Here is a 20139-nt window from a genome sequence, read left to right on the forward strand (position 1 = left end):
AAAAATGTTGGAAAATATTATTATCTGCACTATATCTCAATCTATATCTCAAATATATTTGTCTGTACATAACTATATAAATGTATTTATATAACCTTGCATAATAAGAATCATAACAAAAAACTTCCTGTGAAAATATTCAAGTTTTATATTTAAAAATAATAAGCACTTATGTTTAATTTCCTTTTCATATGAACTTTTTTTTAATAAAAAAATATTAAAGTCATGTGTAAGATTAAAGATATAAAAACAATAAATACTTTTGTATAAATACTTCTATTTATTATTTAATTCTAAACTTTCTTAAATTTTTTGTTAGACTCCAAGAGTTATGTCCCAAATTATCAATATCGTGTATCATCAGACAAAAAAAAAAAGAATACAAAAAATGCTTGATTGTTTTCCAAAACTTTTTGTTGATCTTTAACACTCACATTATATGATTACCTATTATCAAGGCCTACATTATACAGGGTGCGTTTGGTATTTGAGGACAAATTGATATCAAAATTTATTTATTCATATTTTTTTCAAAAATTTATTGTAATTCCATGAAATTTTTACATAACGTTAATTGACTCTTAGACTATATAATTATTCAATAAAATCCCAGCGGCAATAACAGACTCAATCCAAGATTGGAAATGACTGCATGTTTATTGGGATGCTTATTGGTCTCTCGCTCAACTGTGCCCCTAATGTAATAATCAAGAAGAATAAGATCCGGGAAGCTAGGCGGCCATAAGTTTGGAGTAATGTGGTCATAAATTTTCAGCCATCCAATCTTGTGTCGTCATGGCTTTGTGTACAGGAGCAGAGTCTTGCTGGAATACATATGGTCTGTCCCCACATACACTATCAATCCAGGGTTTCACAACTGTTTCTAAAACCTTAATGTAGGCGGCAGAATTCATCCAAAGCCTCTGTTGAAAGAAGTGAGGTGGCATAACATGTCCTTTGTTGCTCGCAACTCCTAAAACCATGAGAGTTGCAGGAAACTTAATGTGCATAACAAAGGGAACCTCTGCACATTAAAAGCTTCAAGTCCAGCATTACTGTGATTACAAATTTATCATTATTTAATGTTAATCTCCAAATTAAGAGAAGTACTTATAAAGCATCTTAAGTTGATCTATTTTTCCTAAAGCCAAATTTATACAATAAATGATTTGATTAAAAAAATCCAATACTTGTTTATGAACCCATATTTCAATGATTTTTTCATACACTAGCAACATGTTAATAGGTCTTAAATCTTGGAATTGTTTCAGTGAGTTTGTTTTAGGGATTGGTAATATTGTGAATAAATACATGTAATTTTCAAAAATAAGTAAACATTAGCATTAAATTGCTATCTTAAACAAGACAAGAACAACAACAACAATAACCTTAATTAGAAAATACACTGAGAAGCTTAAATGGTATAAGAAATCTGAGTGTGAAGATATTTGTATCATTCAAAAAACATACAACAGAAAGGTTTTTTATCTACAAAAAAAAAAGGTTACCAATATAAATGAATACCAAGCAAACAGATAAATAGTTACCAAGCAAATACATAAGCAGTGAGATTTAAGAGAAAAATAAAGAAAAATTGAATAGTAGTGGGATTTGAACCACGGCCATTGCATGTATGAAGTTTACATCTGATCCAAATAAGTTAAACGTGTGTATATTGATAAACAAACAAACTTAATTATATAATTTAAAAAGTGATGTAGAAAGCCTTTGAGGTAGATACAAATATATGCATACATAAACAAACCAATATATGAGTAACATATACGCATATATATTAACATATACACATGCATTATGTAGATGTATTTATATAGGGAAAATATATACTTGTTACATTAAAATTACACAAATATATTTTACAAACAGATAGCAATTTTGATTTTCGCTTTCCTCTGTTTAAAAAAAACAATTCAAATATAGGAAAATCAGTCTTTTTTATGTCAAGTTAAAACTGTTTTTTTATTTGCTTAGCCTTATCCGATTTTGTTGTTGAAAATAACATCTACCCTAAAGAAACAAAAATAAAAACAAACTAATTATTTAATTTTTTTTTTTTTTACTCAAATTTATATTGTATTATATTATATTAAGAAATTGCCTTTATATTGATGTCTTGATACTTTGATAATGATAACTAAAAAGTTAATATCCTGTTAAAATTTAAAAAAAAAATTTGATACTTGAAGTGAAATATTAACTGAAAATATTAACTTCACTTGAAGTGAAATATTGACTTCACTTGAAGTGAAATATTAACTGAATTAGGAACTGAAATAAGAATTAGAATTGTTAAAATCATAAGAACTGAACTGAAATTAATTTTAAGTGAACTGATTTAAAAATGAAATAGGAATAATTTTATAAGTAAAATTATAATTAGAAACTAAATCAATGCCACAAGAACAGGATGCAGATTCACAACGCTTTCGTAAGTCCAAAATTTGCGTAAAGTTTGCGTAAGTTTTGCTTAAGTTCAAAGTTACGCTAAGTGGTATTCACAAACCTTGCGTAAACAAAAACTTACAAAATTCCTTAGCTTTTACATACGTTATTACTTACGCAAAAAGTCTAAAAAACGGTATTCACAAATTTTCCTAAAAAGTGTTCAGCAAACTTTACGCAAGAAAAGTTGTCTGCTATTTTCTGACTTAAGTTTGGCATAACTTTAAATCATCTAGTAATATTTAAAAATGGCGTTTTTATTATTATAAAATATTTCAGATTTTGTCTGTTATTGCCAATAAAATATAATTTTATCTTAATTTTATACTGCAATGCGTTAAGTTATTTATTTAAATAATACAATTATAGTTTGTTTTTTTAACAACAATAGCAGCATATTTACCAAAAATTTAGATGTACTATATAAACTTATTTTATAAAACTTGTTTAAGTTTTATGAAATAAGTTAAGTTAACTTAATAACTAGTTATTGTCATACATCAAAACTATATGATGTATCCATACTATATTAACTTATGGTACAAATCTATGCTATACTATCTATTATACAAAAATATATACAATAATATTATTGAAGTATATACTTTAACTTGCATAACTAGCATAAAGAGAGAGTCTCTCTCACTCTCTCTGTGTGTGAGAGAAAATATTCGTGCTAACATAGATACACAATTCACAAAAATATGTAATCAATTCATTAGTTTTTCAAATATGTATTTTTTATTATTTATAAATGTGAACAAGACTATTTCAAAATATAATAATGCTAAAATTATCTCTGAGTAATCAGGCTATTGAAATAAAAAAGTATTATAATCTAAATATTAAACTTACTTTGAATAATGATGCTTGTTGTTACTTTGAATAATGATGTTTTTCGATAATTTCAGTTATTCAAAGGTATTAACAATATTAAGATTATTTTGAATAATAATGCTCTGTTTTTAGTTATTTCAATTATCACGAGATATTATTAATATCTATGGATAATTTAAATTATTAAAAAAAAGAACATTTTTTTTTAAAGCCTAATTTCTTGGTAAATAATATTGTTATTTGCAAATAATAAACATACTCTGTAATAGTTTAAATTGTTTTGGAAGATCTTTTTTTTGTATTTCTATATGAAATCTCATTGTTGTAGTTTGTTATTGCAAAGAGCAGAAATTCCATAAAAAGTTCCTTGATCCACTAGTTCGTCCAAATGGAGTGATAGCGCTTTTCACAATTCAGTATAATTATTATCTGTTGCTGTTGAAAATAGTATTACAACTCTCGAGATGACAGCATATTGTTCACTCTGGTTGTAGCTATTAGATTGTACTGGTATTTGGTGTCTTGAAAACCTACTACAATACTTGTTGTTGTGATTCAATCAATACTTGCTCTGTCAAAGAGTCAAACTTTTTTATACTGCACGTACCTGATTCACAGAATTAACTTTACGCTATCCATCAAATATAAAAATCATGTTTTTATTCGTGCAAATATGATACCATAAATTCTCAATCTGAAATATCACTGAAAAAAAACTTACAAAAAACAAGTGGGTTTTAATTCAAACTCAACTTTTATTAATTAATAGAATTGAAACATTTTCAATGTATTAATTAATAACAATGTATTTTTCCATAATATGTTATGGAAAAGTTGTTGAACTTTTGCTTATGTTTTCAAAATGTTCCTCATATTTCTGACAATAGAAATTTTGTTTATAAATAGTTTTAAATATACTAGAATGCAATAAAATGTATTTCTTGAATTAATTGAAGCAATATCTTTATTTAATGAAACTGTCATTCCCTATTGCAAATAAAAGTGTTTTTGATTCAAGTCAATTATATGATAAAACAAGACCACTGAAAAGAAAATTTAACAATTATCATGATTTTTTCTTGTACCCTAGGGTATGAGAAGTAAGAATGAAAACAAGAAGTTAAAAAAAAAAAAACACTTTAGTTAAGCACTTCTATTTTTTTATGAACGTGAAATTTTTGCTAAACTAAAGTATTTTGTTTTAACTTCTTGAAGTGATGCAAGACAAGTTGCATGATCTGATCAGGTGTGAACTTAGACCCTTTTTGGTACTATAGGACTGGTATGGGCGCCAAAATAATGCCTCAAAATATTAATTTCATGTTGTTTTTCTTTTTCTTTTTATATTAAAAATAGAAAAAAAAGTTCTTTTAAATACTAGTTTTCTGTATATCTTAGCTAGTTTATTTAGCCAGTAATGTTTACAAATAAGCTTCGCGGCAGGTTTAGAGTTAGTGTTAAAAAAACCATTGGGCATTCACTGATGGCATCTTCCAGGAAGCCGAATATTTATCTTATATATATTACCCATTTGGATTTGAATAAATATACCCAAATTTTTTCTTAATGAGTGCTTGTAATGTTTATATTTAAAATAATAGATGTGTAGCATTTTGTTAATTGATATCTCATTTAAAAAACCGACAGACTCTTATTTGTTCCATTTTTAATCCAATTATTAAGTATTTTGATTATTTTGCTTGTAGATACTCAAAATAGATTGAAAGAATGTTTATGCAATATATGCTATTACTTTTAAAAGTAATTGCACGTATATGCTATACGGGGCTATTCAAATAATACGAAACACTTTTTTGCTTTTAAATAATACAAAACAATTTTTTTGCTAGACTCTCTTCTTTGTATATGTCACATTTTAAACAATCTCTCCCCGCCCTATTTGTGACGTGACATTATTTTTAAACAAATATATCTTTGAGTTTGTACTTTTATGCTAAAGGTTTACTATTCCGCTGTGATTAGAGTTTAAATTTTAAAAATTTTGTCATGTCACACTGTGGCTAACCACTCCCTCTCCCATGTGATATTTGGTGACACTTTCAAACACCTCCACCCTATATAAGAATGTCACGTATTATTTGAATAGCCTCTATATGGTTTTGCTACATTTTTAAATATAGCAACAACAACAACAAAATAATTGAAAGTAAATTTAAGCCCTGACTTTAAAAAAGAAACATTTACTGCTTGGTCACATTGCCCTTTGTGTCTTAATAAAAAAAAGAATTAGTAATACTAACTACTTCCTTTATACAAAAAGTTATAAAATATTTGTCTTAAATTTTGGGTAAGTTTTTGCCTAAGTTTTGCGTAACTCATGCGCAACCTTAACTTTATGTAAATGCTGCGAAAAAGTTGTGAATACCAAATAGTTACGCAAAAAATATTTTGCGTAAGTTTTTCGTAAACCCAAAACAGAAACTTAGATAGAAATTATATTTCGAACTTAAATATAAATTACGTTTTGAATAAATAACTTGTTGTAAAAAAAAGAAGTTGTAACTTAACTAGGGGAGAATTAAGTGATCGCGAATTGAAAATTCTGTAAAAGTTTCTGGTCTTCAAATTTTGTTTTTCTTGAAAACCATTTTTGCGCGTTTTTTTCGGGCCATTCATAAAAAGTTTTACAAATTTAAAGACCAGAATTTTTTACAGAATTTTCAGTTCGCGATCACTCAATTTGCCCCTTGCTTAAATCTAACTATTGTTAAATAAATACATTTACAATAGTCTTAGCGTAAACAAAAATAGTTTCTTTAAAAAGTTAATGTAACTTTTTATTTAAAGAATTTATGATAAAAAATACATACTATTATAAATATAAAAAAATATATATGATATTCATTAATACTTTATAAAAGAAATCATTAGCAGCAATTTGTTACTTATTTTAAATGCATTTCAATCAGGGTTGGCAAAAACCCTGTTTTTTTTTAGAAAAAACCCGGCCTAGTGGGTTTTTTTAAAGTATTTTTGGGTTTTATTGGGTAAATTTGGGTTTTATTTTTATTTCGCCTCTGCAAAAAAAAATTTGTTTTTTTGTTTAATGATATTAAAAATTAGTTTAATTTTCTACTTTAACTTTATTTAAAATATACTTTATATATCGTTATATAATAATTTATAACAAGAATTTTTCAAATTTTTTGAAAAAGAATTTTTAATATAATTTAAAACTGTAATATAAAAAAAAAATTTCATGTTAAATCTTTATGTATTGATTTATTTTAAATTTAAAGTATTATTCTATATAATTAAAAATGTCAATGAGAAATGGGAAAAAGAAGGCTAGACAATAGAAGGTAGTAATTGAAGCTTTAAATTAAACTTTGAACTTGAAATTCAAATGAACAAACTTTTTTTTTCGCGCAGCAACCATGTTTATAAAGGTTCCTGTTTATGAGTAGAGAGAGGGTTGTAACTACAATAAGATTGTAGCCTCCTCGACTATTGTGGCCACTACTACTCATTTAAAGGAGGTGAGGTGAATAAATAAAAGATTAAAAAATCTCAATTGATAAAAATATTTGAATAAAGATTGTAATTATGTATTTCCAAATAATAGTAAACCTGCTCTGATAGCTGATATTCTTGGTTATAATAGTTAATAATAATTTAGTTTATAATAATAGTTAATAATTATTTTAGTTAATAATATAGTAGTGATAATGTTAATGTTGGTTATAATAAATCATAAACTTATTAAATATCTTAAAAAAAACCCATTAAAACGCTGATTACCCAGGGTTTTTTTTTGAATTTTTTTAGGCGGGTTTTTTTGGACGTGTTTTTTTAATGCCAACCCTGGTTTTAATAATATAAAAACATTAGTTAAAACGTAAAGATTAAAGTTATTTAATTCAAACGGCTATCAAAAAAGTTTGATACTTGATTGATACTTTAATTGAAATCATTAGTTACTTTATTCAAAAACGTTATGCTAATATATAAACATTAGTAAATATATGTGAGTTAAGTAGACACATTAATAAAAACGTGTTGAAGTTATTTATTTTTAAAGCAATTAAAAAACCATATTTTTCAATGCATTTTTAAAATATTAAAAACCGTAGTCAAATTTTCAAAGCAAATATTATTTGTGTGGTCATAAAAAAGATTAATTTCGCACGCCTTCCTGGTCAAGCCTGAATAATATGTAACAACATGTGAAACAAAAATACTTTATTGTTAAAATATCTGAAATTTTCTAATATTAAAACGTTGCTATATTTTAAGCGCAAAAAAAAAAAAAAAAAATTATATTACCAAAGTAAAAACAACACTTTAAAAATAAAAATCATGAAAATCCTTAAAATCTTTCCCATATAAAGGTGCTGTTAAAAATGTAAATGATTGGTTAACATTTATCAAATTAATTAGTCTGTTTTAAGGGTTTTAATTAGTAACTTAAATGCAGAGAATTTCTTCTTACTCCTATAAAAAATATTTTCAAAAAAATTGTCAATCAAACATTATAAGATAAATATATAATTATTTACAAACATAATTATATTGAGACCTAACCAACCCTGGCCAACAAACACATAGCCAACCATTAATTACGAGAATATTATTTATAATTTATTGAGTATTTTAAGTATGATAATAACAACTTTTAAATACAATAAATTTAGTATAACCTTGCAACAATTATGTGAATAAACTATTTAGCTTCAATCAATATGATAATTCATTCAATTAATAATTTTAAGAACTGTAAAGACTTACTTCTTCTTTATCTATTTTTCTCCCAGCAATATCAACACAATTTCCATTTACACTTTTTAACTCTTCATCTTCATGAGAATTACTGACAGAATGTCTGGTGTTAACCATCTTTTCATGAAATATAGAACAGTAGTTATTTTTTTCTACATAAAAAATAAAATAAACTAGATACTAAAATCTTTAGAAACATTAGCAAATTTCAGTTTAAATAAATTATAAAATTACAAAGATAAATCAAAATTATAATAACTATCAGACACAATAACATTTCTAAAATATAATTAAATCAAACTTAGATTGGTTTAAATAAATAATTTTAAGACACACAGATTAGAGTTAACCAAGTCCAAATAGGCTAGAGTTATAAATATTTATGAATGAGTATAACCTATAAAAAAAAAAAAATACTAAAGTAATTATAAAAAGGTAAGTATAAAAAAATATATATAGGAATAACTGAAATCAATACAACTTTTATTCTAAGATTAAAAGTAATTAATGCTAATGATGATCAAATCAATATTTGTTAACAATAAAGTAATAAAAAAACTACTATCATTTATATTTATTCAAAATTGCTCTAATAACATAAATGCAAGAACTAGTATTTACGTTTATTCAGAATCACTATAACAACAACTTAAATATAAAAATTATTTATACATTCATTCAGAACCACCATATAATAACTTATTTAAATTAGCTAATATTTTAATTTAAGTAAAAATGATATTTTTACTTGAACCAATTACATTATATTATTGTTCTTAGTAATAAATTTTGAGGTTTCCGTAATTTATTTAAAATATACTAATTACTTTTTTGTAATATAAGTACTCAACACAGGTGCTTAAGAAAGTTACTAAAATAATATTTTGACTGTCAGATATATTAAAATATACAAAAAATTTTTTAAGCATTTGTGACCATCATAATCATAGAAATTGATTTTCTTGGAAATCATAATTGATTTTTAGAAATTAGTTCCATTATTTTCAAAATTAGCTCAATTGATATATTAACTACATCATGTTGTTCACGACTATGAAGAGGTTTAAATATAAAACTTTTGACTACTTTGATATTACAATTAGATTGAACTTCTTAAATTTGTATAATGTATGGCTTCTATTTTTGAAATTGATTTACTTAAGTAGAGATACACCAACTTTTTCAGCTTTTTAATTAATTGTAATATATTTATTGATATAAAAATAACTATTTATACTATTATAATATAATAAAAATTATAATAAAAATAATATTAAAAGTTATATAATAATTTTATTATAATATAAATAATATATGATTTTTTAATTTATTTACCAATTTTAGATTTTATTCTTTTAATAATTAAAGAACGAAATAAAAAAATGGTAAATAATAATAAAAAAAACCATATTATTATTTAATTATAGTAAAACTATTATATAATCTTTTAAACTCTTGAAAAGTCAATGGATCTTTGAGTTAATGGTCCATTAAGAGTTTAATCTAAAATCACAGAATTTTTTTATTAATAAAAATTGATTTGTGTAGCAAACTTATTCATTTCAATTTTATATGAATATTTTTTATTGCCTCTATTCGTAATTTTTTATTGAATTAAATTTGTATTGTGCAGAATCAACAAAAATATTTTTGAAAATATCATGAATTAGCATTAATAGCTATTGATACTGCTTTTTATTTTTAGTAATAATAAGCATTATTTTCCTTTTTTTTTATGCCTTTATTTTATTTTTTGTTGTAAACACAATGACACAAATATCAATAACTAAAAAATAATATTTAATAACTTTTAACTCTTAACTTTTTAACTGCAATCTCTTTAGAAACTTAATTTGATTGTAATTATTACATTAATTTAATTTAAGTGTTTAATTGCGGTTAAGGTTTTACAAACTCTTTAAAACTAATAAAGGATTAATTATGTAATTTAATAATACCGTGGTAATTTTAACCGCGAACTTCGTGTACCGAGATACGAGGTTAGGAGCGTTTTTATAAAAATATTTCGAATTTTTTTTTGTGTGCGTCTTTTCGAATTTTTTAAAGTTCGAACAATATAATACAAAAAATACAACTTGCATAAATAAATATTTTTCTTTAAAAAGTAAAACATTATTTTAAGCATAAATTAAATACACTTAAATTAAATTAATGTAATAATTACAATCAAATTAAGTTTCTAAAGAGATTGCAGTTAAAAAGTTTACTATTTTTAGGCATTTATTTAAGAAAATTTACTATTACTATTTTTAGGCATTTATTTAAGAAAACTCACAATAAAATTTTTTTTCTAGTATTTGGTTGGGCCACATTTTACACCAATGTAATTCTTTACATTTTATTTTGATTCCTAATCATTATGCCAGGTATTATTTAGTGCCTCTATAAGATTTTTTTTTTGTTGGTTAAAGTTTCATGTTCAATTATCCGTTTTAAAAGTTCCCAGGCGTTATCTATTAAGTTTAAGTCGGGAGAATTGCCAAGCCATGGTAAAACAGTAACATTTTTTAATTCTAAATATCTTTTCACTGATGAACTTTATAGTATTAAGCAGAATCATGCATAAAGATGCATTTGGATGCATGGCCGACGACACGGGTTTTGAAGTGGTGGTGCACAATTTTTCTAGAAACGCCTGTTTCTAGAAAATCTTTTCTAGAAACGCCTGTTTCTAGAAAATCTTTTCTAGAAACGCCTGTTTCTAGAAAATCTTTTCTAGAAACGCCTGTTTCTAGAAAATCTTTTCTAGAAACGCCTGTTTCTAGAAAAGGTCCACTATAAAATAAGAGAGAGAAAAAAAAGGTCCTTTAGAAAAAAAGTGGGGGCAAATGCCCACCCCCCAGGTGTCTTTGGTTCTGGGATGGATCAGGAAACCAATCATGTTACTGAGGAAATAATTTGGTAGCTAATACTTTTTTTATATTTATCCTGGTTCATCATTCCTTCAACTATATAAAGAAGGCCACTGCCCTAACCACTTATAGCTAATTATATCATCACCAATGACAAAAATATTGGCAGAGGGGTAAAGAGAAATGGTCAATTTGATCAGAAATTAAATCTAAAAGAGCGCAGTCTTAAGAAGAAGGAGAATAACGAAGAACAAAAGAAAAAGGTGATAGAGTGAAGAGGTGTTAAGGGGAGCGTATAAAAATGGTCAAGCAATTCAAAACTGATTTCTCGACAAATTGGTGAATTGATGCGTAAGTATTCGCCCAAGCCAAGCATGTGACAATAGAGTCTTGGCAAAACAAAGGATAGTACCCATCAATACTGAGATCTGAAAAAGGAACAGCCAAGTTTAAATTAGTCTCACAGAAGCAAGTTAGTCTCGTGAATTTGCAAGAGTTAAGCTTCTACTGATGGAAAGTTACATCAAAGATTACAAATATTTGTGAATTTTTGTTACTTTAGTTTAAGTTTAAAGAGAACTTGATTCATTATATATAGAGCACGGCATTCTAAGAAATAAGCTATGCCTTTATTTCAATCCTGTTATTTTAGAAGTCGTAACGTAGTGTTCTTTATGTGGCCTCAACAATGTATAATAAAAGCATTAACAGAGACCCCATCCATATAACTTGTTCTATTATAACCATTATAACAATGCAACGTATAAAAATTCGCTTTCTCGAAAGATAGAACGATTTGAAAAAATCCATTCAGAGTAAAGTAAGCTTTTGTTTTTTGGCAATTAAGAGTAAACTGTTATAACTGTTAATAATAAAAGAACTAAAGTAAAAAACTTCAGACTTAATATCTATCGCGCAAATTTAATATTTGAATGAATGAACTTTTGATCTTTAGGTTGCTATTTTAGTTTATATGAAGAAAACAAAAAAAGGAAACGTAATTTTTTCCAGAAAGTTGTGTTTCTTTTCCATATTCTTTTTGACCTTTAAAATAATAATAATAACGATCACAATAACTTAATAAAACTTTTATTAAGATCTGTTTAAAATAACCCATAGTAAACGTGATTTATTTATTAAATGTAATTTTTTAAATTATACTTGATGATTAAAAAAATATATTTTTAAAAATATAATATGCTTTTTAATAAAAAAAAAAGTATAACATTTTTTATTAATTATTTTATTAATTTTATTTAAACTATGTTTACCGTAATTATCTCTCCTTTAATTATCTTTAATTTAAAAGGCGCCTAAAATCACTTTAAAAATTACTAACCTTCAGTAAAAGTTAAATGAACAGATTTGCTAATATTTAACCCCCCCCCCCCCCTCCTTAACGTTGCCGGAAAAAAAGAGGTATCCCTAAATAATGTCTGGGTTCTTCACTGGTTATATATTGGGAAAAGTTGTATTATTTTATTTTTGTTGTATATATTATATATTTAATTTTTGTTGTTTTGTTGTTTTGCTGTTGGTCAAGTAAATAATGCAATAAAAAAAACTCAACTATAAGTCGAAATAAAAATCTAAACAAAAAACTGAACTATGACAACTCAAAACACCTGCTTGAAAAATATTTATTCTGTCTGATAATAAGCACCTATCAAATATAAAAACTCCATAAAGAAGTATGCTCACATATATGAGGAATAAGGATGCTATGCAAAAAATGGCGCTGATTGGAAACTGGGAACAACAAATTTATAAAGTTTAAACCCCCTCAAATTGAGGAGGCTGTAAACTGTATATGGTCATAAAAGCCAAACAACAAGAGATTATTGAATCAAATTTGAAATTCGTCGATGAATATAAATTAAGTTTAAGATTAAAAAAACAAAAAATAATTTGACTCATTGCCCTTCTATTTGGGGCTGGGGATGGGGGAGGGGGCGCGCTTACGTTTAAGGGTTTTTGTTGTTTCCAGTCTCCAATCAGCGCCATTTTTTGCATAGCATCCTCATTCAACAAATATGTGAATATACTTAAATATGGAGTTTTTTTCATGTTTCAAGTTGCTCAAACATCAAAAAAAGTTGGCTACGGCCTTGCCAATATTTGGTCTAATTGCATAATGCAACAGATCCACATCAACTTATACAGCTCATCAAACCATAAATAACTTCCACAATCAACAATAAACCGATTATAAAAAGCACGGAAAATTCAATTTGTACCCCATGTAACTTAATCTGGTGCTTTCACCAATTTGTTTACCTTTACATTCAGCCTACACCAAAACCAGATATTCTTGAAATCATCTTAAGTAATGCTTAAAAATGCTACTTAAGTAATTCTTTTACTTATCCAAATGTTGATTTAAGTTAACTAAACTTTTCCAGTTTTGGTAACTTAGATCAACTTATTGTAGTTATCCAGCCTTCACTTAGCCTCTACAAAACCACTTACACGGCTTTTCAAAAGGTTGAATACTTTTTTGTCGCTGACTGAACCTTAATTAACTCACCATATGAAATGTAAGTCGTCTGCAGCAACTTAAATCTTTTTATACTCTCTGCTTTTCCCAACAATTAAGAACAACAACGCTTGTCAATCATAAGCTATAGATGGTGCTGTTTACACAGAGCCTTATAAAATTTTGTTAGCAACCTTTATATCTAGTCACCACACTATTAGAAAGTATTTTTAAATTTAGTCAGAAAACTAATCACCAAAAGGAAAACGTATCTATAACAGACGATTTTCTTCCAGAAAAACTGATTTTCAGCTATAAATCAAAAAATTAAAAAATAAATTACTGTTAATACCTTTGAGATATTAGCGAAGTAATTGAACAATCATTTTCTAATGCAGTGTTTGGTGCAGTAAAAAACTGCCTTAACTATCGCTCTTTATCAACCTTCCAGCTGCTAACTACCCTCAAATTAATAACATTTTAAATAATTGGCGAAAGCCGATTGCCAAACGTCCGCATTTGAACGTAGTAACCAGACTAGTCTATAGATAGACTTACAACACAGACATAGACAATTCTGTATGTTGCAATGGACACAACAAATGTTTAATTTTTTGTCCTTGTTGTGTCTATCAAATTTTTGATGGTGTCCTAAGATTGCTCAGTTAAAAAATAATTTTCACTTCATAAGTCTACAAAGCATAATTTTTTGTCTATTTGGTGTCTATGATTTTGTTTAAATTTACTTGATTTCATAAAACCAGAAATCTTTTATTACCGTATTATTTGAAGATTGTTATGTAGTAAATTTATAATATTAAAAAAATATTGAAATGACATCAAAACTCCAAATGACGATCATTGCCCATGATTAATTATTGTTTAAAACTTGCGTACAAATTCATCAATAAAATGAAAGTAAAAAACATTTTTCTTTTTCACTATTGTTTTATTCACAAACCTAAATAAATTTTAACACCTATTGGAATCTTCTACTTACTAATCCACATTTTATAAAGGACAACTCCTTGATCACATATTTTTAAAATAATTTTATTGAAGGTGATAAAGATTTTAGTGACTAAGGAAAATTTTTTAAATGATAAACTTACCTTCAACTTTTTTGAAGTAATCCCAAACTGGAGAGGGCATTTTAAAAATAAATTTTCACGCACATTCACTGAGAATTGAAAAACAACTGAACTGAGTAATTAATGAACTTCAATTGAGCACAAAATAGTCCATTTTGAGGTTTTTAAATAGACATTAACTTTTTAATCAACAGCACACGCTGGACAAAAAATTAAAAAATGAACTTCTGTTAGAAAAATTGTATTTTTAATTTTGTGCTCGTTTTCAGTTTTTGAAACGATGCTGCAGTGAAAATTTAATTACTCGTTATAAGTCCAAATTATATATTAAATAGATCTTCTATACCTCATTAAAAAATCGAGATTGTTCATTTAGTGTCCGTTTTTAAAATGATTGTCTAGAAAGACAAACATTTTTTATAGACAATTCATTTTTGATAGTTGTAATTAAAATTGTTGCAATTAGTGCTTTGTCGAAGTCTATTTTTGTCCTTTTATAATAAGTCCATTAGAGATTGTCTGGTTGCTACTTATTTGACGATCAACTTATTTAACGTGACACCGGTTTGTAGACTTTTTTAAATCCGATGATATATTATATATACATATATGATATATTATATGCAGGGGCGGACTTAAACCCCGTCAAGTGCTACACGTGACGGGGTAAAAAAATAAAAATAAATATAAGTATTATGACGTCTAACGCCCGCCTAATATTAATTGCCGATCTATATATTTTTGTGAGAAAATATAATTAGAAAAAGTTTACAGTGAAAACTATGCTTTGCAGACGTTTGAAAAATGTTTTATAAAAATTGCTAATGTAAACTATACTTCGCAGGATATTAGAAAATTATTTATAAAACTTGGTAATGTAAACTATACATTGCAGGATATGAGAAGATTATTTTATAAAACTTGCTAATGTAAACTCTACTTTGCAGGATATGAGAAAATCGGATAAGGGGTCGTCCATAAAGTACGTACGCCAAAAATTTTGAAATTTGACCCCCCCTCCCCCCTGTTGCCATGCGTACTTTTATGTCCCCACCCCCCCTTAAAAGTACGTACGTTTCTCAAATACCCCCCCCCTCAAATATCCCCCCCCCCCATCTCTCCTGTTTTTTTTTTCTTAATTAAAAAGTTTAATTAAAAATAAAAAAGACAGAGGGTACCTTAGTTACTTTATACTACCCCAAAGCTTTTTGCTTACGCATTTTAAAAACGTCTTTAAGTATAAATGCAAATAATAATTTAAATAAATTTAAAATTTATTAATGCAAGTGTGTATTTGGGCGAAAAATTTATGCGGCGGCAATATTCGACAGAGATCCAGGTTCGATTCTCGGTAAAATCTAGGAAAACTTTTTTTGTTTTTTTAACGAATCAAATGTAAATAAACTATACTTAAGGTGGACGTTTTTTTCAGGCACCCCTCTTTAGTAAGTAAAAAACGAGTCTAAGGTGAGATCAGTAATATTGAAAACAAAGGGTAAAACCCAGTGGGAGGGAACAACAGCAAATTTTGTGCCCTTTTGCTATTTTAAGAAACTTTTTATTTTAGCAAAACCTAGCGGTCTTTGAGACGCCATTGACACGTTTTTTTTGGGGTGACTCCGTCCCATCAACCACGGCCCTCAGGTCTTACTCAGGGCCAGTATATAAGGGCGGGCATGTGTGCATGGGCCCCCTCAGGATTTTTTGATGTTTTGATTTTTGATGATAGAACACTTTCACACAACGTGCAAACTTAAGTTTGTTAATATGCCAAATAAGGTGGCCTTGCAAAAAATTTGGATGGCGGAGGCCATCCAAATTTTTTTCCAAATCTAAAAGTTATAACCATGCAAAATTTACACCCCTCTCATTTTGGGGGTCGGGAGGGTAAGCGTTTTAAGGCTTTTTGTTCACAGGCCTCCGCCATCCCGATATTTTGCAAGGCCTCCTCATTTGGCATAGGTATAAACAAACTTAAGTTATGAGTTTGCACGATGTGTGAAAGTGTCCTATCTGGAACATCAAAAAATTCTGAGGGCGCCCATACATGTGTGTGCATAGAGGAAAACTATACCCTCTACTTCATATACCATACATCTTTTTATATTGGCAAACTAGAATCTTTAGTCAGAATGTAACTTTTTTATTGATTAGCTGGTTAATTGTGATAAATTAGAAAATCGAAGTACGTACTTTTAAATTGAACTCTCCCCACCCCCCCTCCCATACGCTTTCGTACGCTTTTTGAAGACCCCCCCCCCTCCCCCCTATGAGCGTACGTACTTTATGGACGACCCCTAAGTTCATTGGTTTACGCTATTAAAAGTAGCAATCTGATTCGTTGAAAAAAAACATGTTTAGTGTAAACTATCCTTTGCAGCAGTAGTTTGATTGCTTGCAAAGATCGATAAACAACTCAAAAGAACTCAAAGAACTCAAAGAACTCCGTTCTATAAACAAAGTATTTCCTTAAATTTTTAACGTTTAAGCATGGCTTACAACTTGATTGATGATGTACTTAAAAGATTTAAAACCGATAATCTTGTCGATTTAAATACATTTTATGAAACTTTATTGGATACATTTATTTATAACAATAACAAAAGGGTTAGTAACGAAGGTCTTTTAAGTCGATATATTGATGGCACAATAAGTAGAAATATATGTGCCAAAGTTTGTATCCCTTCTTACTTAAAACACAATAAAATGCATTGTATTGCTCTAAGTTAATATGTTTTAACACAAAATTCAATACTTTTTTGTAAAAATATTTATTGTTAATACCGTATTAATCTAATCTATAACAAATTACACTCGTTGACTAATCAACATTTAATAAGTGTCAACACCGTCAAATGATTTTGACATGTATGTATATAATATGTTCATGATGTATATATTATATTCCTACATGTCAAAATCATTAGTCGGTTTGTCTGAATTCTTGACTATTGATCTGATTTATGAATTTGTTCAAAAAGCAAAGATTTTTTACTCAATTTTAAATTCATTGATAAAAGAAGTTTAGCTCTTAAAAACATGAAGTAAATATATTTTTTTTTTCTTAAGGTCTGAAGCATCTGGAAGTGGTATGTACAGCTCTGCATCATTATTTTTTGTTGCTGACAATACGCTGATGAATTTGTTAAAAGTTTTAACGTCCCTTGAAATTTATATACATGCTGATTATTACTGTAAGCATCCTTTATCTTCAAAAATATTTTCTGATTATAGTTCTCATTTTATTAATCTCAAAAGTTGGTTGTGTATGTCAGTATCTCATTCTGCATTAGATTCTGGCTTCGAAAATAATAATATTATTAAAGCTGAAGCAATTGCAAACTGTGAGAGCACAGAAAAATGGTCTGGTTTTTTATGTTTGTTAGGTTTATCATCGGTTCTTTCTTGTAATATTGTTTCCCGTTACCCAGATTTCGGTGTTGAAAAGTATAAATATTTTTTAACCAAGAGATCTCACCACGTACTCCCATTAAATGTTGTTCTCCATTTTACATTTTGTTTTGTTATGATGGGAATTTTCAGTCCGGTACGTTTCAGCATAATCACTAATTTTTATTCCTAAAAAGCGTAAACTTTCCAGTAAATCAAAAACAATAATTTCGAAAAAGTTGCTGCCAGTCTTGTCACCTAATAAATTTCTAGATACAAAACAGACCACCATTGATCAAGTTGCTACAATTGTACCTAGCACAGAAGCCAAAAATCCAAATAAAAAGCCTTAATCTATCCTTACATTCTTTCATAAAACAAACCCAGACTTAGAACCTACTAGTGCAGTCTTACAAAATACATCTTGTATTCTAAAATCAAATAGATTTTCTTCTCAATTAGCAATGCCTTCTTCTCAATCGACAACATCTTCTCAATCATTAACATTAATTAAAGATGTTTCCTCTCACTCAAAAACATCTAAGGACAGTGTTCTATCAAAATCTTTTTTTACAAAATCTTCAAGCATCAGGAAAGTACCTAATTTTTATAATAATAATATTGAATGCCCTTCGAACATTATTTTACTACCTAAAGAAGTACTAAATGCTCTCCAGTCTTTTGAGCAAAATGATGTTGCTTTCTTTAGACAAAAGATTGAATTTTTAACTGACCATGAAATTTTTTTAATAACTAAAAATATGTTTATTCCTAATGAAGATTACATTTTCCCAAAAGATTCTGGTCGTCAGTTTAGATATCTTTGGTTGAAAGAGTTTTCTTGGCTGTGATATTCTAAAAGTACTGATGGTGCATTTTGTTTATCTTGTGTATTATTTGGCAATAAATTCAAACTAAGATCACGTAAGTTAACACATTTGTATTTGGAGCCTTTCAATAAATGGTCTGATGCTATTAGATCATTTTCAAATCATGAGTCAACTAAAAATGGTTTACATGCATTTACTAAGCCTGTTTTTAATATTTTTTTGAGTCATTCCTCAGGCATAAGTCAACCAATAAATATCATCATTGATACTAATGTAAAAGAAAAAATAATAAAAAATCGCCAAATACTTCGTCCTATTGTTGGTACAATAATTTTTTGCGGTCAAACCAATACACCTTTGAGAGGCCACAGAGATGATTCACAATATCTTCCAGAGGCTGGAGAATATTCGAAATGTGGAACTGGTTGTTTTAATAAACTTTTAAATTTTGCTGTACGCAATGGAAATGATGTTTTAGGCTCTCATCTTAATAACTGTTCAAAGAATGCCTCCTACATTTCGAAGACTTCACAAAATGAAATTATTAAATGCTGTGGTGAAGAAATTAGTGAATTTATACTATCTGAAGTTCGCAAAAATGTTTTTTTTTTCAATAATTGCAGATGAAGCCTGTGACTCATCTACTAAAGAGCAAATGTCATTAGTTTTACGATTTGTTGATAGTGATTTCAATATCAGAGAAGACTTTATTCAATTTATTCATTGTAGTGAAGGAGTTAGCGGAAAAGATTTGTTTAATGTTTAAATTCTTTTAAATTGTGTAAGCAACTTAAATCTAGATATAATAAAACTGTAGGGGTCAGGGATATGATGGAGCCAGTTCTGTCTCTGGGTATATAAATGGTCTTTCTGCTCAGGTTCTCAGTATAAATTCAAAGGCTTTGTATACACATTGTCATAGCCATCGACTGAACTTATCAGTTTGTGAATCGTGTAATTTCCAATTAGTTTTTAGTAAAGGTTTTTAGTAGAGGTTTTTAATAAAGTTCCCGAACTTTCTTATTTTTTTAATTATTCAGAAAATAGACAAAATTTTTTAGAAGCTAGCATTTTAAAGCGTGAACCTCAAACGCATAAAAAAAAATTAAAAGATATCTGTAGAACTAGATGGATTGAGCGTATAGATGGTTTAAATACTTTTCTTGAGCATTATTTATCTATTTTCCATGCTTTATGTATCATGGCTTCCCCTGAGAGTTCTGTTAACAAAGGCACACAAAATAAATCTTCTACTTTTTTAAATTCCATTGGCACTTTTCAATTCGTCTTTACTTTAATTGTGACAACACGTGTCTTTGATTTTACTTTACCTGTTACTCGGTTTCTGCAATCGAAAACTATTGATATCTTAGACGGTTTGCACCTTATTACAGCTCTTTAAAATACATTTATTTCCATCAGAAATGATATAGATAGTT

At 27.5% G+C, this 20139-nt stretch overlaps 1 protein-coding gene across 4 annotated transcripts in view; it reads right to left on the bottom strand.

The window, feature by feature from the left end:
* Positions 1-10068, bottom strand: part of LOC100207284 (ATPase family AAA domain-containing protein 2) — a 69173-nt gene extending 59105 nt beyond the window's left edge. For 2 of the 4 annotated variants that reach the window (XM_065814653.1, XM_065814651.1), the window contains exons 1-2: positions 9999-10068; positions 8050-8192 (exon numbers count right to left, since the gene is read on the bottom strand). In XM_065814653.1, coding sequence (XP_065670725.1) covers positions 8050-8157 — 108 coding nt within the window. In that variant the 5' untranslated portion in view covers positions 8158-8192; positions 9999-10068. Of the gene's footprint in view, positions 1-8049; positions 8193-8376; positions 8440-9998 lie in introns of those variants that run through there. The other 2 variants (XM_065814654.1, XM_065814652.1) reach the window with 1 other exon arrangement.
* Between the last annotated feature and the right edge of the window lie 10071 nt (positions 10069-20139).

This window comes from Hydra vulgaris, chromosome 12 (genome assembly GCF_038396675.1).
Source record: "Hydra vulgaris chromosome 12, alternate assembly HydraT2T_AEP".
Lineage (NCBI taxonomy): Eukaryota > Metazoa > Cnidaria > Hydrozoa > Anthoathecata > Hydridae > Hydra > Hydra vulgaris.